The sequence below is a fragment of the Cyprinus carpio genome, chromosome B20, assembly GCF_018340385.1.
Source record: "Cyprinus carpio isolate SPL01 chromosome B20, ASM1834038v1, whole genome shotgun sequence".
Taxonomy (NCBI): domain Eukaryota; kingdom Metazoa; phylum Chordata; class Actinopteri; order Cypriniformes; family Cyprinidae; genus Cyprinus; species Cyprinus carpio.
The window spans coordinates 13,922,226-13,944,098 of NC_056616.1; the positions used below are offsets into that span (position 1 = coordinate 13,922,226).

Genomic DNA, 21,873 nt, shown 5'->3' on the forward strand with positions numbered 1-21,873 from the left:
AAAAATTAAAAATTACATTATAATGAAAGTGATAAACTATAGATAATTTTATGGTAATGATAAATATTTGATAGTTAGAACCTAAAATCAGTTCATTGCAATCTCAACATTTTCTACAATATGTCTATGATCAAAAGTCAAATGCTATAAAATATCTTCTGACACTTTGGTTTTGGCACATCAATAAATTATGGACAAATAAGCAACAGACCACAGTTTTTTTTTTTTTTTTCACTTTTATTTGAAATGATTCAACGCAGGGGAAACCGAGCATCATGTTTGTGGAGATATAAAAGTCTTTACAAAAAAAAAAAACAATCCACAAAATGTTTATGTCATGTATTCATGACCATACTAGGCTCAAGCATCCCACTAACTCTATATCTCAGCACACGGAGGCATCTCACTGTTTAATAAATAAGCCTCTTGTCAGCGCATAATATTTTGTCATAAATATCAAGGGGCTTTTATAACATATCTTTGTTACAAAAAAGCAAATATAAATGTTATCAAAGCAATTACAAAAATCAAACAAAACTTGAGCAAGAAATGTAAAGAACCCTGAAGTAAATAATATTGGCAAAATAAAGCAATTGGCACAAACAAACAAACAAACAAAAAACAACATCTGTAGCAATCACAGAAATGCATAAATTATAGGCACTAATTTTTAAACAAACTTGCGCAGTCTCAATAGTATGCTAGTGTGCAGCAAGACATCAACTCCATATGTTCAGGTGGCACTCCTATTCAGTTACCATTAAGCGCCATTTTAAATCTTGCCCTTTTTTTTCAATTATTTCACTCTTGAGAATGACAACAAATAACATGACCAGGAATTTCCCAAAATTAACCGTACAGAAGCACTACACTTCACCCAAACAACCATTTCTTTTTCTAACCTTTACCACCGAGACATGATCACTGGGACATCAATCGATGAACAACGTTTGAAGATACAACAGTTCACCTTATGAAGTTAGTCTCAAGCATTTATATTCAATGAAGTTCCCAATTTCCAATTAGGACATACAAACACAATTCAAGAAATTTGACTTGAACTTTTCACTGATCCGTGTCTCATTGATTCGTTTTTCCTTTCGAAATAAGCAAAAGCATTAATCCTGCTGCGTATCTGAGGGCTCAAACTAAATACATTTGTTCAAAGACTCTGAAATGCATCCATTATTCAGACATTTAAAATGCTTTGGAAACATAGCTTTGCAGTTGAGGTTTAACAATGACATTCAGAAATAAAAAGTAAACATACATATATATTTATAAAGACCAAATACTGTATGAATACTCTTTGAAAGAAATATTTTAAATAATGATTTCAAATAAATAAGAGGTCACAAAGATATGAAAGACATTCTGACAGAATGCAATTTCCATGTGGACTCTTTGTCGCCATCAAACCTTTCCCACTTGAGCCAAAAGTTAAGGTCAATGTGCATGTGCTCACAAGGGATCCCTTCTAATGTTGTTACAGAGGAAACAAGTTATTCAATGTTCCTCTATAGTGGGTTTTGGGGGGATTTGCAAGCAGGATTGGAGATTTTGAGCCATTTGTAGTACAGGTTTTTTTTTTTTTGTTCTTTGGCATTCTGCGGCATCCAGTCTGCCTTCCACATCTATCCTGCTGGGATGTAAGCTCTGCAACATCAACTGAAAGAGGAGAGAATCGTTTTGTTTGGAAGAATGTGTCTCTTTATTTGTGGGGGGTTAAAGATGTATCTCTATAAAGTGCCAGGTTGAACTGAAAGCCCATTTGTGCTGCTGGTTCTGGGCGCGCTCAGTAGCAGCCCTCCCTCCAGCTCTCGTCTCTGATACCACTGTATGTCCTTGGAGCTGGCAGAGACCTGTGGAGCAAAACAAACTCAGTATGTGCTCTCCAGGTTATGATATGTTTATAGCGAGTTGTGAAAACCTGAGAGTACCTGCGCACAGGCTGGACCAGTTTGCTGCGAGGCACTGGTAAACCTCCTCCAGCATTAGCGGTGGGGCGGGGCAGGCCGCTGCGGGGCGGGGCCATAGAGCGTGTGGGCGTGGCTGTACCTGAACCATGATTAGACATGACCTTCATGGGCTGACGGAGAGCCAAGGGAGACGGGGCAGTGGGAGTCCGCAACTTACTGGAAGAGGGCACTAAAAAAAAAATAAATAAATAAATAAGACCGATAAGTGGGGAAGACAGAATTAGAGAAAATAATAAAAGGCAACAGATGAAATGTAAAGGAATTGAAATACTGGATATTTCATAAAAGATAAAACATTTCAGACTGAATAAAAGACAGAGCTTCTATTCAGTAGTTTATCTTCTATCTATATACTACCTGATACCAGCCATTCATGGGACCACAGTCATGAGTTAATGGGAATGGGATTATAATAACGAACAATAATGAAAAAAGCTAAAAACCAAACGAATGCAGTTAGATAACTCTAATTCATAAAGCTACACATTAAACATAACCACGATTAAATAAACAGGCTCCTATGTAACACGCAGAGGACCGTTTTCCACATTCACAGAGCACAACACATTAGCATTAATGACATTTAACACAAAGCTGATAAAAGATAAGGCACAATAAGAATGGATGGATGGATTTAAACAGCCTTGATCAACTACTGTTCACAAACATTTTCAGAAATACTTGTTATACAAATGTCCCCATGTTGCAAAACACAATCACAGTACAAACACAATCTACCATTCACGCACACTTGCACAACATGAAATATCACAGCACTGAAAAGCTGCATCATCATCATCAGTGTATATACTCACTGAAATCTGTTTCCTCTCCAAAGCAACACGAGAGAGGAACTGGGTAAAAGATGGAAAAGAGAGGGTTGGGTTTGTATCCGCTCCAAAAGCTGTCGAATTGCTCAGGACTCAAGTGTGACTGACAAACAATTTAATGCAACCAAAGTGCATTAAATAAATAATTTGAATTAGACAGATGGCTTTACAGACTACTGAAACATTTGGTTAGGTGACGAAGTTTAAGCAGTTCCTTTTTATAACAAAAGTACAAGACGACATGGCACAATTGTACCAAAAGGGGGCAGACCCACAGCAACCTACAAAATCTCTCACCATAAACACTGCAAAGAAACAGCAGCATTTACAACCACAGGTAAACAAACTATTCTTAAAAGCCACCCCTAATCAATATACAGCACAAAATTCAATCCTACACAAAAAAAATTGTACTCAACGCTGTGAGATGACATTAACAATTGAAGATCAACAGACGTTGCCTTTTTAAGGTCAATAAATATTAGTGATCAATGACCAGCAGACCTATTTTTAATTAGTTTGTCTCAATAGCTAAATGACCATTAGACTACACAATAAAAGTATTAATAAATTATTATTTTATTATTCATGGGAAAAATATACATTCTCAATAGTGGTTCAATTGTGCAATTTAGGTACCTGCTTTTCAGAACTAAAAATCCCATTCACATAACCTTTCCCAAACCTACCAGGTTTGCATGCAATAATATATTATTTTTGTAAAAAAAAAAAAAAAAAAGAAATTGGGCAATTACTCGAGCTCATCAGAATAACAGCTTCCACACCAACCAAACACAACTCTTACAATGGTTCCATAAACTACTTCCAGGACTATCTGGTATTATGACCGGGTCTGGGTGACCTGCTCAGTGCATTACCTCGTAGAGACGTAGGGCTCTGGAGTCTCTCTTTTGGTTTTGGGGAGGAGCGAGCAGGTGCGGACAGCCTTTGATGTGATGCTGAGATGAGAGACAAGTAGACATTATGTTTTGATTCAGGCTAATATGAACTCAGCAGTCCACGTCCACCTGCAGGCACTTAACCTCCAACCAGAACTGATCCAAAATCAGCTTTAACCAAAAAGTTTAGGTGATGCCAAGGCAAAGACAGCCAGCTAGGGTCAGGTTTAATTCAAGGCAGAGCCATTCCATGCATGGGTGAGACAGAAGACTACTTCTAACCAGCCACCAGAGGGAGCCACAGCCAAGAAAAAAATGAAATGAAAAAACCCAGGGTGAAGAACAGGCAGGAGTCAGCACTAAGCCAAGAGTGAATCCAACTACATCCAGACAACCAGCACCTCAGCCAAAAACAAAGGGTGTGAGGAAGAAACAAAGGCGGAGAGAGAAGGGAAGAGGCAGAACATGCTGGACAGGAAGGACAGAAATTAAACCAGACTGTCCATATTACCAAATGAGGTGGAGAAGCCTGAAATACTCACTACATTCAAGTAAAATCACTTTTATGAGCATTAACCAGCTAATGACACCTTTGTTTTTTTTTTTTCTTTGTTTTTTTCAGAAATGCTATTAATTGTGATTGATCACATGGGTGTAATGGAATATGATTACTATAATCTGAAATGTTTTATCAGATCCTTGCCACATTAAACACACCTTCAAGATCCATCAACTGAGGAGTTCCCTAAAACATTAAAAATCAACCCTGAATAATAATTTACAAGGGCTTTGTTTGAAAGTCAGTCAGGCTTTTAGAGGAAATGCCAAGATGCCAATACAATGTGATCTAAGAGAAAATGTGAGAAGATCAAAGAGCCTCATCCAACAAGCCAAGACATCGGCAGTGCAGTTAAGAGCACAGCATGAACGTGTGTCAGAAGCACAGAATCCATAACCAAGAAGTGCAGAGTCATAAAATGTCAAATGTTAGCATACATCAAGATTTACGAAGAGAATAACATTTCATGACAAGGCATGCAATGAAGTCTTTTTGTGTGGTGAGTTTGAGTCAGAGATTGTGTGTTTGCTCTACTGTATGTGTGTTTGTGCTGTTTACTGGCAGTTAAAAGCCCTGCACATCTTCATTGGTTGATCTGATGTATGTGTGCATGCATGCTCACTGATGTGTCTGGACACTCACTGGCAGACTGACTGTGGTGTCGGGGTGACCCTCCGTTTGGCACTTGCAGGTTTGACTCACAACTCCTGCTGTTTTTGACTGGCTCTGCAGTCGGTCCAGAGCTGGATCGTGTGAGGTTAGGTAGACTCCGTCTCAGCTTTTCTGCACACAAAAACAGAAAGGATGAAGAAAGCCACGTTTAAACTGACATTGTTTCTAAGAGAAGCAGCCCAAGTGAAATCTGATTGGAAGTTCTACCTTCATTCTTAATGGTATTGGTCTGCGTATCGTGGCCTTGCAGAGAGTGGCGGGGCTGCTGAAGGCGGCTGATGATTGGTTGGGGAGATCCGCGGCTGTACTCTAAAGAGCGGGTGGGTGAGCGGGATCGGGGCGAGTTCCTGGGGGAGACACGGGGCGAGTGCCGAGGGGAGGGGCTGAAGCGGTTGACAGGTGTGTGGTAGGAATAGTGGACTGCCTCCTCATCATCGTCCAGGCTCTGTGCGTCCAGCTCCTGGTCACTCAGAGTTCCTCGTCGCAACGACTGACATGATGAACCAGAGCTACGACGTGATGCTGTTGCAGCGTATTCTTGCCTTAAGCCTAAAAGAGGGAAACAGAGATACATTTGAGTTTAAATCTCGAGTGATCCATTTAGCCATTTTTATTCACATTTAAGATGAACAATCATCCATTTCAGCAGCATGATAACCACATGTAAATTTTTCTTAGAGAGATAGAACAGACTAAAAGACAAGGTGCAATACTTGTTAGAGAAAAGACATCACTCACTTTCCTCCTGCATGCGGGCGAGTATCTGCACGTCTGTGACGTCATTGAGTTTATATGTGGTCGATGAACCGACAGAGTCTTCATCCATCTCTGATGTGCTTAACTCACTGTCTACTGATGACTGTGGGCTCACTGCCTGTGCGTTTCTGTCAGCCGATCCACGCTGGTGACCTACACACACACACACACACACACACAAGATAAATTAAATACATTAATATACACGTTTCTAAATAGTTATTCATAGGAAGATCTACAAAATAAATACTAAACGGGTGTAGTGTGTTTTCTGCTTAAGTCATATTGATTATGTTAGGAATCAAATACTAGCCTACTACTTATTGCATACTGGACAGCATATACTAATCAGAAGTTACATTAACGGAAAATAATCCATCATTCTCTATTTTTTAAGAGCTTTCAGCCAAACAATAGTGAGAAAAGTGCAGTTTTTATACACAGAAGTAACAAATATGCAACTTTCCATACCATATAATGATGTAACGTGGTCACTTTCAGGATTAGGAACATTACCTATAAAAATAACTTTCTCCAATTGCAAATAAATAAACAGCAGCCTCACACTTGTGACATTATGTTTCTTTGTAGCATGTAATAAATTCCTTAACTATTTCTTACTCCACATTTGGAGTAAAGAGGCCTTTACCTGCGCTGCCAGGCAGAACGAGCTGCTTGACGATAGGCACTCTAGATGGAGTGGAGGACGGGGAGTTGAAGCCACTGCTGTAAGGACTGTTTGCAGTGTTTGTGCTGTATGGGCTTCCGTTGCCCGCTTGAGGACTGTAAGAACTGTTATATAGACTCCTCCGCTTGTTTGCTGCAAAAGAAAACAAACATAATGAGAGCTTTTTGTTGAAAGTAAAGTGAAAGCATATTATGGTCTCTTTCTTATGTTGGTAGTTTAAACAAATGCCTTTCATTTAGGAGGAACACATTTCAGACAGCACCAGCTGGTATCATTAGCAGAAATAAATAGGCCTCTTATATGACATACTTAAAAACACAAAACAAGCAGAAGGTCATATCCCAACCCCCCTCAAGTACAGTTACACAGATGCCATTTTAATGCATGCATGTTTATGGAGACCTAGCCTACACAATACGGTTTACAGTCTATTAGGAATCTCAGAGAGTCAATTTAAGCATACGGCATGGCCAAGTCTAATAAAAGAATGACATTCTAAGTCCTGGTGGAGTGCTGTTGATTGCATACAATGCAGCTTATTCACATTCTAAGAGTACAAAGACGCATATGCACACCCACAAGGGCCTTACTCAGTCATTTAGTGGATGACAATGCCATTAGCATCCAGTCAATTCTCTCTCACACACACAGACTCAATGTAGGCATTGTAGAGCAATGCAGCACCATGAATATGTAGTTGTCTATGATTCAGTCACAAGGGTAAACTCTCAGTTCAGCTTCAGCAGGGAGAATGTATCGCTGTTAAAGCTTTTGGCAACACTGACGGCTAGAGAATCTGAATACCAATAGTTGAATATTGGCCAAGAAAGAGACTGTACTGTGTCCCTGAAGATCAGAGCATAAAATAGAAGCCACTTCAGCTGCTCTCCCTGTGGATATAATCTCACATGATCACCCATCATATAATCCTGTGTGTGTGTGTGTGTACATATGTTTGGGATGGAAAATTATTAAATAAAAGACAATAATATTAAATACATTAAATTATACAACAATAAACCAATTAAAATACTTTTAGATCTTTATGTATTTTGCTGTGTGACCTAGAAAAACAAACAAACATACAAACAAATAATTAAATGTTACTGTAATATAATTTTTTTTATTGTAATAAATTAAACCTTATTTGATTAGTGACCTGGAAATAGTGTAGAATTTTTCCTTATCACAATGTTAGATACTTATTTAGGATAAAAAAAAAAAATCCCTAAACTTTGTTTATTCCAAGTTTAAACTATAAATAAATAAATAAATATTGTAACATATAATTTTAGTGCAAAAAAAGTGTCTTATTTTAATATATGAAGAAATGCAACACAGAGCAAAACATTTTTGAGTGTCAAATAATCAAATCAGAGTTTTGAACCAAAGGTTTGATAGTTTGAACATTAAATTGATCTGCTGAATTTTTGAATCTTTAAAATCAGAGACCCTATTAAAACATCTTTTAAGAAACCAGTCTTAAGGAAACCTAATGTGAAAATTAGACACATTAAAAATCAGCTATATTCTTGATGCTGCTTCGTTTTATAATCAGCAGCACAACCATCTTAAATATACTGTAAATACTGCTTGGCCTTGTGTGTGTGTGTGTGTGTGCAGCTGGACACTCAAGAGGTCATTAAAGCACATTTCCCCAGACCTCCTACTCTTTCCTGCCCTCTTTCCATGGATCCATCTTCTCTCTCTCTCTCTCTGTGTCTCCGGTCTAATGACGTTCTCTCTCTCTACTTCTGCCATTACTCAGCGTGTGCTTTATTCAGAGAAAACAACAACATGCTCTCCCCACTCGCCTCCTTACAGTTCAAGCATTAACACCACACCATCAGCCACGCTTAAACACATAGATGCACAACACTTGAGTGCTGGGACATAAAAACATCCACAGAGACACAGGAATGAGTGTGCACTGATGAATCCTGAGAATGACTGGTCTTGGATATGGGCTGGTGTGGATGACCTCTGACCATTGACTGCTCTGTGTTTTTGTGTGTATGTGTTAAAAACGAAGCCAAGAGCGAGGACTGCCCTCATTCAGCAGGGACTAAAAGAAATGAGGATTGACACAAAGAGCCTGGATCAGTGATGCTGAGACTGCCATAAGCCAATAACACCAGACTATAAGGACATTACAATCAAGGACATTTACCATCAAGAGTCAACAAAACATATCAGACACAACCAGATGTATGAGCTGGAGGATTGATAATATATTACAACATAGGCACACAAAAGTGCCTAAAATCCATTACCTGAAACTGATTCAAAGTGTGTCATGTGAATGTTTTTCAGTGTCTTCGAACAGACAAAAATAGATGTGTCCTTAAAACCCAGCCTAAAACAACCTTGTCATATATTCGTACATTCATTATTAATTTATTTACCATTGTGAATAAGCGGATAATAACGGCCACTTCATGACCATTTTGAAAGCTCAGTGCAACTGGCTCTAATGGATGGAAGAGACTGTCATGTAAAGAGATCAAAGTTTTTCTGAAACCTGAAACTGATGGTACCATAGACATGAGAGAAAAGCTTCATCTAAGCCAGAGCAGAAATACCCAAAGTCTTTTCCATCTTTCAGCATGTTATTATACTCCATATATGTGGCCAAAGCGAGCCAATGGCCATTACATTCCAGTTCATCAGATGGTTTGGCTCATCCACGCTCTTTCCACCAGAAGCACAAAACTGGATTTGTGTGTCTCCAAGATAAAAAAATACAAGAAAGACAGGAAGGAGAAATGAGGCCAGCTAATCTGCCCTAACTCTGGTGACTACATCTATATACTGCAAAAAGACCCCACAGTTAAACCCCACAGATAATTCTGACACTGAAAAGATGCTTTGCTAATGCTAACTGTGCTTTTTATCTCTGCCTGGGCTAAATAGACAGCAGGGCCCATTACAGGATAAGATACATGGGCTTAAATGTCTAACGACTTCAGCAGCTATAGACCAATATCAAATCTCAGGTAGTTTTTAAATCAGCTGAACAACTACTTAAACTCAAATGGATACCTGGACCATTTTCGATCTGGTTTCCGACCGCATCACAGCATGATAATAAATGATATTCGCTTAGATCACAAAATCTCAGTGCTGCCCTTGACACTGTCGATCATAACATACTTCTAGAGAGACTGGAAAACTGGGTCAGGCTTTCTGAGATGGTACTCTAATGGGTCAGGTCATACTTACAAGGGAGAGGTTATTATGTGAGTATAGGAGAGCATAAGTCTGAGTGGACGTCCATGACATGCGGAGTCCCACAAGGCTCAATTCTTGCACCGCTCTTGTTTAGCCTGTATATGCTCCCACCAAATTGTCTTTCACAGCTATGCTGATGATACCCAGATTTACTTAGCCTTATCGCCAAATGACTACAGCCCCAATGACTCCCTCTGCCAATGCACTGATGAAATTAACAGTTGGATGTGCCAAAACTTTCTTCAGTTAAACAAGGAGAAAACTGAAGTCATTGAAGTTCTCAAGGTAAATGCATACCTTGACTCTATGGGTCAAATAACTAAAAATCAAGTCAGGAATCTTGGTGTGATTCTTGAGACAGACCTTAGTTTCAGTAGTCATGTCAAAGCAGTAACTAAATCAGCATACTATAATCTCAAAAACATAGCAAGAATTAGATGTTTTGTTTACAGTCAAGATTTGGAGAAACTTGTTCAGGCCTTTGTATCACCAGCAGGGTGGACTATTGTAACGGTCTCCTCACCGTGCATGTGCATATTCGCTAATCGTTTTTGAGAAGCATACATGTAAGAGGCTGACAATCAGCTGAAAATATACTCGTTTAATTAGTGACACTTATCCTGCATTTTAAAATCTTTATTTGAATGTGGCAATTAACTTTATTTAAAAAAAAACCTTTATTTGAATATGGCAACATAATATTCTGCTCTACAATATTTCCGTGAATAAATCTCTGACATAGACTATCAGCCAATCACTGTGTGCATAGTTAGTAAACATGCTGACATCATCCATAGCAACGAGGTCAACCCCGCCCTTACTCTCAGCTTAAGACTTCTCTCTGTTCCTTAGTAAAAGTTTGTCTCAGCGGCTTTGTGAATAGGTTTTAAGAGAAAACCAAAAATTAAAATCATAACAAATCAAACTTAAAATATAATATAACCAATCATTACAGACCAAGATGTGCTAAAACATTAGCCACGTTTAAATCCAGACTCAAAACTCATCTGTTTAGCTGTGCATTTATTGAATGAGCACTGTGCTACATCCGAACTGATTGCACTGTATTTTATATATAATATTTTTTCTATATTTAACTGTTTTAAATTCATTTTAAATACATTTTTAAGTCATTAAAAAAATCCTTGTTTTATTGTTGTGATTTTTTTAATGATTATTTTACTTCTTTTAATGTAAAGCACTTTCAATTACCATTGTGTATGAAATGTGATATAAATAAACTTTCCTTGCCTGGCCTAACGACTGTCTGTCAAGCACATTTTATTCAGCTCAATGGAAAGTCCACATGGAAATGAGGATTTTCCGTGAGTTGTTTTAGAGGGCAGGGACGGAGGAGAGAAAGAGAATATGTGAGATGTGAGAGAGTCCTGAAGTAATAAGTAATAATCATCACAGCAACATGGGCTGTTAAGGACAAACACAGATGCAGTGAGAAGGAAGAGCTCGTAACAGCAACAGCAGCACAAAGAGCCAAAGACGACATGAAAGAGACAAGGATGAAGGAAGAGAAAAAGGCAGAATGAATGCAATGATGTTGAAAGTGTAATGCATAAGTAAGAACTGTCAGATCTGCAGAGGAACTGGGAAAAGGCATAGAAAAAAAGGAAAAAGTAGAGAACAAAAAGAAAGATATCAACAGGGAAGCAGAGTGTACTCCAAACAGGATTGCAATCGTGGATTGGATTGCAGGGGCAAGTTGAGGTCGCGGCAAAAGAAAAAGACACACACAGAGAGAAATTAATGTTGTTCACTCAGGGGAAAGTGAATCTCAGCTCTACCAAGTCATAAGGAGGCTGTAAAGTCTACTGAACTTGCTGAATCACCACATAACTACAATGTTCAAAAGTATGAATAGCACCTTCTATTAATACGATACACTCTTGTACATTTATCGATTTTTAAAGCAAATTTAGATGTACAAATAATGAAATGTTCTGTGGTTCTCTTAGATATACTAGACAAATTATTATTAGTAAGTTTCTAACAATAAAGAAAATGCAATAAAATCATTTTGATAATATTCAGTTAGATAAAGAGTTCAATAGACATTCAGTTATTTTTATCTAATTATTATAGATTAAATTAAGTAATTTTAATTACCAAAACTGTAACATGGCACACAACACTATTATCCAATTTTTCCAATTACAAAAAAAAATATATATATATATATATTTTTCATAAGAATGACATGCATGCATGATTAGAATCATGTTAACAATCTCATTTCATTTTTTCAGTGCTACACAACTGGTAGAGTTGACTGCTTTTGTTCAAACTGTATTTGGTAAATTGAACCGTGTTACCAAACTATACAAAATGATCAAACAGTTATTTATTGTTTAGTTTATGTAAAAAAAATAAGTTACTCAGTTACTACAAACTACCAATTTGGTCCCGAATTAGCTAACCCTACTAACACCTACTAGACTGGCAACCCATTCTGGCACTTTTTTTTCCATTTTCTATTATTTAGTGCTAAAGAAAAAAACTACACAAATCAGCAGACATGTCAATTTGTTATAGAACTGCATTGTTAAAAATATCCTTTCACTGATCACTTTTGGATCATATGCTCCATTGTCCACATTATTAAACAGATTTAATACTGGCAATGGTGTTTCTTCAAATAAGAATAATAAAAAAAAGCAAACACTGTCTTGTTTTGTCAACAAATCCAAATGCTATGTCCAAATGCTAAGCAAAGCTTACTGACAGTCTTTTTTTAAATCTCAGCCTCTCCTTTTGTCCTCGTATCTTATGAGTTATGTAACCCTGGTTATGACTACAACTTTATGGAACTGTTTGCATTTCTGAGGGAAGAGTAAAGCCCTGGAATGAGTTACCATGGCTAGACAAACAGCAGACAGGTTTACAGCAGAATGCCCATGTTCTGTTTAAAAACTTACTGCCTTTTCACAAAGCTTGCATATAGCTATTGCTGAGTCAGACTCTTCAACCTTCTGGGTGGAATTCATTAAATGTGTGCAAACATGTCCATCTCTATTTTACTTTCTCACATAGACACAGATGCGCTTCACGGGGCAACTGGTTCTGAAAAGGGCACAAGATAGTCATAAAAGAAAGGAACAAGCAATAAGAGAGAGACAAAGAAGCTGACAGGTGTGTCCAACAGCATAGAGATTGGACATGCATCACACATCTGCACTGGCTCTCTTCACTCTCTTGGCAATGGCTCTAGGGAATTAGCGAAGCCTCAGGTAACCTGGACACCGCAATACACACCCTACACGCTCAGCATGGGCTGTATGCCCATTGACAATAAGCTTTACACAGTGGGTTGGTGAATGAGCTTTCTTTTATTGGGAGTGTTTTGATAAATGTCTAACACACAGTGAAAATCATCTCAGGTTTCTTCTGCAAGTTGTTCATAAACTAAATAAATCAGTCTAGGGCTGTAAATTGATTATTTTTTTCTTAAATAACTACATAATCTGATTAATAAATAGAATTAATAACAATTATGTATATCAATGTTTGCCAAAAAAGTCTCTGAAAGAGGTCTATGCTCAGCAAGGCTGCATTTATTTGATCAAACATAATGGTAAAAAAAACTGTAATTTTGTGAAATATCCTTACAATTTAAAATAAGATTTACCTTTTGATCAATTTAATGTGCCTTTTGCTAAAAAAAGAAAAGAAAAAAAGAACCATTACTAGAAATTAATATAATCAGATTTCCCTCCTTCATCTTATCTGGGAATAGTGCTGTTTGCTCTGTGATGACACTATGGTGAGTGCACTTAAAACAATGACATCATACACCCGTCTGTCTCACACAATGACAAGAGTGATTCACACCTGGCCCTGTTCCAAGCGTTACTCAAATGCAGCCACTGCAGATTGGATCTTTTAATGGAAAACTCTGATCTATGAACCGGGAGTTCTCTGGAATGACTCCCATGTCACTTAAGGTGACTCTGTATGAGATGAGCCAGAAATGATCTTTGAGAGTATCACTCCAAATGACTTTTAAGATTATTTGGTCTTTGTCTCCCTCCTCAATGAAGCGATATAATGAAAAACATAAGAGTACATAAATGTGTGACGTAACAGCATGTCAGTGGGTTTTAAAAGTATCAGTCACATGTCTAGTATGAGCATGGACACTCAGTTCCCTTCTATAGAGAGTCACATGGGCATACCTGACTAAAAACAGCAACAGCTTTCCTGACTACAAATAAGACTTAAGTCAAACCTGTCATAACTCTTTGCTACCTATAATTAGCAGAGAGATAGACGGTACACAGACACAGCCGAATGTACAGATACTCTCCAAAAACAAGGATTTATCCAAGTGAACTGCCAGGCCACATGTTGAAAACACATACACACATGGTGACAGACTGATCTCAGCAAGGAAGTGGGGAGGGAAGAGAATCAGAGCCAGAAATGGAGCTCAGTGAATGGGTAGAGGGCAGAAGAGAGGAAGAACTGAGAATGAAAAAGAGGAAGTGATAGGTTTGAATAAAATCAACACAGAGAGAAACAGAAGAGGATGGCCAAATAACCTAGACTCAGACTGACATTTTGGAGCCAGAAATCAAATCAAATAATAAGCTGTATAAATTCTATATTAAAAGTTTAAAACTTACTTAATGTAAAAGCATTTAATGAAAAATCTCATTTTTTACATATATAACATTCATGCTACATGGTAAAAATTCATTGCATCTCTTTTTTTTTTTTTGTAATGGGGCCTTTGAGAATGTTCAGAATAAAGACTTTTAATACAACAGTGGAAGATATTAAATAAAATGGAAATGGAGAGTGTGTGGTACCTGACATGGTAAGGTCGAGTCTGTGTAAGAGAGAGCGTTTGGCAGACTCCATATCAGGACTGGGGTTATCCAGAGCCTGTCTGCACCACACAACTGGACTCAAGGCTTTCTGCAGAGGGCTGTTCAATTTTGCTTCATACAACCTGCAGAAACACAACCAGAGGTCAGTCACAAGAAATAAACATGCTCTCAGTCTCATCACAGCATTTAATCAAGAAACATGCTGAGTGGTGAAGTTTTGAAATGCCATGACTAACAGAAGCTTAGTCAGCAAAAGCATGCTTTGCCTTTAAATAAAAACTGGCCTACAGGCAAATGACCCATTAAATGTTTCTGTAATCCTTCAGGTAAGGTGTATACTGTACTCTGTAATACTGTGCAGGCAGCTTTGCTTAGTCACTGCGACCTGAATTAATAGGGCCACATGAAAAGCCTGGTGGAGAACTGTTCAGGTCAGCTTATCAGAAGCTTGTTTACTACAGGCTAAATACATGCCATATGAGAACAGATCATCCCATAATATGACAGCTGTAGTGGAGCATGTCTATTAATAGAGGGTGATACTGTCATTTAGCTTAAGTAAAGGAATAGCGCATTCGAAAACACATGAAAGATTCAGTTTAGTGCTGGTTTTATGGGTTCTGAACGGACAACTGGTAAGAAGAGAAACTGAAATAGAGAGAGGAGACAGAATATAACAGCACTGAGGCAGCTGTTGCTGGGGATCACCTGACAGTAACATGTGGGACAAAAAGTTTTTTAACAGACAGAATGAAGAAGAATGTTTCATAATGTTGTTTAAGTGTTAGGCCCATTCATATTGACAGTAATTAAATCGCTGGAGGTCATCATGTTGCTTTCCAATTGTTTTCCAATTTAAAATATTCTAAAAATGTAATTTAGCGATTACTAAATTTTAGCCACTTAGATCAGCAAATATTTCTAATATGCTGATCTGGCACTTGAGACATATTTCTAATAATAATATTATAATTATGCATAATTATGTTTGTGGAAACCATTCCAAAATTTTAAAGGATGCTTTCATGAATCTAAAGTTCAAAAGAACAGCATTTAGTATTTTGTTATTTTTGGTCATTTTATTGTTTTTAATCGATATGATGTAGGGATATGCAGGTATCAAATTTTCACGTTGCGATTATTTGCTAATGCTTTTATCACGGTATTGAAATTTAGTTGCAAAAAAAGTGGTATACAGTATAACAGGTTTAATAACTTTTTCAGAACAAAAATAACTGAACATTTAAATACAATAAAGCAAAACACAAAAAATGTATAAAGTAAAAAAAAAAGTTTTTGCAAAAGAATTATAATGACCAATAGCTAACACTTTACAATCAGATCTCATTAGTTAACCTTAGTTAATGCATTAACATTCACAATGAGCAATAGCTACATTTGATACAGAAGTTATTAATCTTTGTTAAAAAATACAACTCTTCATTCATGTTAGCTCATTAAATAACACAGTTGCAACTTTTGATTTTAACAATGTGTAATTGAACATTGGAATAACCTAAGATTAATGAATGTTCAGAAGAATTTTTCAGTGGCAGTTTGTTAACTAATAAATTAACTAATGTTAACTAATGAAGCTATTATGTAAAGTGTGACCAAACAATAAAGAATCAAACTTTTTCAAACAATATCTAGGCACATTGTACTCCAGATTAAAATGTCTGAAAATAACCTATTAAGTTTAAATATTTAAGTATTTGGCGCTGTGATGAATGAATGAATACCATAGTGAATACAAAAATCTGAATGGCTATTTAAATCATTTAAATACAGTGGCGGCGCTAGGGCGGGGCTTGATGGGGCTATAGGCCCATCAGAAAAGTGCCTAATTAACTGAGACCTGAATTAATAGGGCCACATGAAAGCCTGGTTCTGCATAGTTGGGACAAACTTTGAGTCAAACTTTGGCACTATGCATCCTGGACCACATTTCTCATTTCAAAGATTTAATGCTGACACAAACCATTTTGATCAGTCAGACTGGAGTTTATAGGTATGGCACAGAACCAGACAGAGTTATTTATCAGGACTGATGGCAATGCAGGATTGCAGTATTGGTGGCAGAATCTAATAATACCTCAAATACAGAAAGAGAGCATTTCTCCTAGTAAGCCTTTCTCCTGCGATATGACAGAAACTGAAACGATCTCCTGGTATAAATGCATTATTCACCTCACAAAAGCACAGATCTGACTTTGAGAGCTGTGCTGTGACTGCTACTTCATTGATTCAACATAGTTATAAACTCATTATCTTCTTATATTGGCAACAAATTTGTTAACAGCATGGCTTGAACTAGGGTTGGGAATCGAAAATCAATTCCAAAATCGGATACTTAAGGTCAGGAATCGGATACTTGTAGTCAAATTAAAATTTTGATTCCGCCTATCGATTCCTATGCGCTTTTTTTTTCTTCATCTGTGAGGACCGGACCTAGCGATCTGCCAGTACCTTGCTCGCTAATCTAAGCACTCCAAAGTTTGGCTACATTTGCGATCAGATGCCAAAAAAGCTAAGTATAATATCTGTGATAGCTAAACATGTCACCACCAACATGACAACGCACTTTAATTTAATAGATCGTTAAAGTTCTCGAACGCGATTCAAACATCCAACGTGACTCTATTCCTAAATTACAATGATTCGTCTGTTTCATTCCTCAAACTTTGACGTGTGCGAATCAATATTGTGATCACTTGTTGGTTCATTCGTGCAAAGTATGATCACACTAGGGCTGTGCGATATTGAAGAAAAATGCGATACCTTGTTAAAAAATGCGATATACGATATGCGATACATATTGCTTAAAGTGTGTAAAAATGTATTTCCAATATGTTTTTAAATATTTAAAAATTAAAATTATATAACCAATTTGTTTCACATTCTTTCTTGGAAAAGAATCACTATAACTTCAGAAAGTGACCAGCAGTGTTTTAGCATTACATAAAAAGCAATGTTACAAATCAGAAAATGTCATTTTTACATCAGTGTGAACATAAAATAAATGAATTAATTAATAAATTAATGACACTAATTTTATATCATTGTATCTTTGCTTTCCATACACTTTAAGTACTTCTTCATATACTGTGCCACAGCAAAAACCATGGTCAGAGAAAGTTCAAACATGATTAAAGGCAAGTGTAAACAGTAGTATTTAGGTACAGAAATGTAATAATTAAGTGTAAAATAACACTGCATAGTGTTCACTCTATGAATTAAATTTTGATTAATCTTTGTTATAGCTGTTTTGTAACATTAACATTAGTGACATTTTCAGCAGCACGTATTTATAGGGTGCTGTCCCTTTAAAAACTACTGCACGGATCCAGTATAATGATACACATCTGATTTTGCGCACTTCAGCTGTGAGTCAGACAGCAAGACAAGACAGCAAAGAGTTTTATAAAGAGAACTTATTGCACTTAACTCTTTTTAACATCAAGCAATTCTGTGCTATATGCGTCAAACTAAAACTTTGACCTTTTGCAACGTTTTGATTTAAGTAGCCTATTATTAAAATGATTCAGATTTTGCACGTCCTTGCGATATGCATAATGCGATATTTACATTTGCCAGATTTCGATAATTTTGATATATTGTGCAGCCCTAGATCACACCAGTGTAATTTGTGTTCAATTCATAAAATACTTGTGATTTTGTTTAGTTGTCTGTTTTTTCTTCAGAATCATGAGAGAACCACAACTTCCATTGGGGGGGAAAAACTCAATTTATCCAGAATCATGCAGTTCTGTTTTGCACACAAACAGCTCTTAAAGAGTCCTTAAAGAGCCTGTTGATTTTTGTTCATGGTATCCAGCTCCAATAAATGGTTTGCAAAAAAGAGACACAGGATAAATGTTTGATATCATTATTTAATCACATTGGAATCGAAAAGAATCAGAATGGGAATTGATCAAATTCAAACGATACCCAAACCTAGATTGAACTCATTTGTGACCCTAAACACCATTAAATCTACAATAAAACAAACAAACAAACAATCTTATCCTTAAATCATCACGACTAAGAAGATTAAATCATTTGCGCATCTTTGTTGTAATCACTTCCGACCTGTTTGTTTGACAAGTACAGTTTCTGTCCTACCAACTATTCGTAGTGATAAACAGGTGTTAAGCTCACTGATCTGCTGGACTCCAGCTGTTGCAGGGCTTTCCCAGCATTTTGCTGCCACTGCAAGATATCCAACCAAACAGGATCGAGTGTCTGGATTACAGGATTCTGAGTCTGTGTAAATTGACCCAAACCACAGAATCTCACAGACACTGATTAAAGCACACACAAACAATGGATTACACACTGACATCAATCCACACAAGATCAAAAACTGATAGGATAAAGCTGTCTGGGACTTGAGGACATGGGACAACCAGAAGGCAACAAGATAGTGGTCATCTTCACAAGCACTTAAAAGTTACAAAAGATTTCAAATAAATGCTGTTCTTTCAAACTTTCTTTCTATTCATCAAAATATTTATCACAGTTTTTACAAAAATATTAAGCAGCACAACTTTTTTCCAACACTGATAAATACTTAAGCAGCAAATCAATATATTAGACTGATATTTGAAGGATCGTGTGATAATGAAGACTGGAGTTATAGCAGCTGAAAATTCCATCACTTGAATAAATTACATTTTAAAATATTTTCAAATAGAAAACAGTTATTCTGAATTGTAATAATACTTCACAATATTACTGTTTTTACAGTATTTGGATTAAATGCACCCTTGGTGGGCATATTTTGTTAAGGGCAGTTTTTATTTTAAAAACATTTAAAAAATCTTACCAACCCCAAACTCTTGAAAGATAATGTAAGTGACCCGAGTTTTTTTTAACGTTCTGCATTTAAACATTAAGTGGAGGCATAACAACAAGTGACAATATGCTCATTCTGCCATTAGTGTACATTTAGCTGGTTCTTATTCTTCCCAATAGTGGTTCTGGACTTTAAACAGGCACCCATCAGCCCGACTGGACTGTTTGTCATCGCAGGTTGTTTTATCACTCCAGAAGGAACTGCTTGTTGGAACATTTTATTCTTTCACCATAACTCACTCTCTTTGGACCAGCAGATCGCACACATGCTGATCCACACCATCATTCTGGACTGCTGTTTTCATATTGTTTGGCAAAGTCCACAATATCTTCTGCACATATCGGTTTCATTATTAGTAGTACAAACTCTCAATACAATGACATGCATAGATTACAGCTTTTTTCAGCTTTTCATATGAATGCACAACTTTGAAATGATATTGTCAGCATTCTGCGGATTTCTAGTTTATTTCCTAAAAACCTGATTGCACCATTAAAGTTCATGTTATGTGAAACAAAAGAGCCATACACAATGCAGATCATGCAGAAAAGTAACGTTATATACATCTTTTGTAACTAATCTGCTCATCATATCTGAGGCCTTAATAAAAGGACATACGTATGCAAATACATCATTTGTGTCTGATTCTAAAGACATCATTGAATCATGACAACATGGCTGTCATTCAGCAGATTTATGAAGGTACTGAAATAAACTGAAGGGCAGATGAGAAGGACCCACACATCAGAAGCAACTGCAAGGCCGTGGTGCGAACTGAATAGTAAATACATGCAGTCAGCAAACTGTTGCTCTTAAATACTCAGACGTAAGGCGCTAATAATCATAAACAGATATCAGTCGTATTGCAGTCAATGCATTGAATAAATTAAGCCCAGCCCTTAGCCAAAGAGACATGGGTGCAACAATGCATCAAGCGCATTCCTCCAAATACGCGTCATTCTCTGTGGCGTCTGCGCGCACCTGTCAAACACATGAGTCTGTCTTGTCTGTCTTGTTTTTTTTTTTTGTGTGTGTGTGTGTGTGTTTGGGTTATTCCTCTGATAGGGATTAACACCTTCGCCTCCTGGCAGGTTACTCACCAGCTGTCTTCCTCTTCGTTCAGGCAATCCATGTCCTCCAAATCGAGAATCTCCACCTCGTCCAACACTGAAGTTTCTCCGTCTTCGATAAAATCCAGCGAATCATAATAATCGGCGGCACAAGAAGCGTTGTCACTGTCATACCCCGCTCCGTAACTGCTGCCGTGATATGACTGTCTCGGACTCATCCGTGAGATCTCCAAAACCCCACCGAAACCCCTCGATCCGCCGAACCCCACCCCAGTGAACCCGGCGAGCCCCACCGCCGCTCCCGGATAATCATAACCGGCGCTCACGGGTCTGGTGTTCCCCGGCAGTCCACCGGAAGAAGAAGAGTTGTAGAGCCGACCGGATCGGCTCCGGAGCTGCTCGTTCTGCTGCTCGAGTTTCTTCACTAAGTCTTGAAGCTTCCGCACCTCCAAGTCCGCGTTTATGTTTGAGTTGATATCCTCCATGGCAAAAGCAACGATATGTCCGCGCGCCGGTGTCGTGTCCGTTAGGTTTGTTTAACTACCGCCAAAGTCAGCAAGTTCGCGAGCCTCCGTCACAAGGTCTTTAAAGAGAGCACTGTCAACGCCGCGGCTCAAAAGTTACTAATCTTCTCGTCGTCATCTTGTCCGGGAACTCGAGCACACCGTAAGCTCCGTCGCCATCTTTACTGTCCTCCAGTCGCTCACTGGGAAATCTTTGAGAAGCTCGAAGTGAGACGTCATCACGTGACTCACGGGGACGAGCACGTTTTGGGAGCGACCCTTCCCTGGAACAGGAACGCGCACTTTAACTACACCGTTAAGTAGCCTACTTTGTTGCTGTTCTTACGTGTTTTTTGCGGGGATTTTGTAATTTACCTGGATACTTTTGTCACCAAGTATTCGTACTCTTACTAGATTACATTACTTAGGCAATATAATGCTTTTACTCTTTACGATTTAATTTAGACATCGTACAAAGTATTTTTGCAGGTTATTACTGGTTTAAAAATTCTTTATTTAAACAAACCAGTCCTTAAATTTTAATAGCACTCAAATATTCATTTGACTTTAAGATGCCATCATTTACCACAACAGAATATTTGACCCAAATCAATATTATGTCGATGTAACTATATTTAAATGGCAAACAATTGTACAGTTAGCTGCTAGTAAATTTTAATACAATTTCAGAGTGATTATCTGGGTCTCAGCAGAGAATCGCTCTTATTTTAAGATGAGTTAAAATGATATAAAATGAGACAAAACAAGCATTACAATTGATAAAACAACAAAAATCTATACAGTATATTTCTTATTTTAATTCACCCCTCAAAACTGTTTGTTTCCTTTGAAGAACCAGGATTGACAGTATTTGAACAATTTGACTATTTGACTAAGCCTCATTTTAAAATTACAAGTAGAAAATTATAATTCTTTATTTACAGAAACTAGAATATTGAACCACTATAGCCTTAGTACGATCAT

The 21,873-nt window shown here is 37.4% G+C and overlaps 1 protein-coding gene across 4 annotated transcripts; it reads right to left on the minus strand.

Annotated features, from left to right (window-relative positions):
* Window positions 1-216: 216 nt before the first annotated feature.
* Window positions 217-21,133, minus strand: LOC109112573 (SLAIN motif-containing protein 2-like). Of its 4 annotated transcripts, XM_019125458.2 has the most exons (10): window positions 20,417-21,133; window positions 14,438-14,580; window positions 6,345-6,515; window positions 5,678-5,848; window positions 5,147-5,488; window positions 4,910-5,050; window positions 3,688-3,768; window positions 2,795-2,833; window positions 1,941-2,148; window positions 217-1,862 (listed from the first exon to the last, which is right to left on the minus strand). In XM_019125458.2, exons 1-10 carry the CDS (start codon window positions 20,869-20,871, stop codon window positions 1,796-1,798), a joined length of 1,818 nt encoding a protein of 605 aa, XP_018981003.2. In that variant the 5' UTR covers window positions 20,872-21,133; the 3' UTR covers window positions 217-1,795. The 4 variants fall into 4 exon arrangements, with proteins under 4 accessions (XP_018981003.2, XP_042603061.1, XP_018981004.2 ...); XM_042747127.1 differs by lacking the exon at window positions 3,688-3,768; XM_019125459.2 differs by lacking the exon at window positions 2,795-2,833 and having other exon boundaries at window positions 20,417-21,132.
* Between the last annotated feature and the right edge of the window lie 740 nt (window positions 21,134-21,873).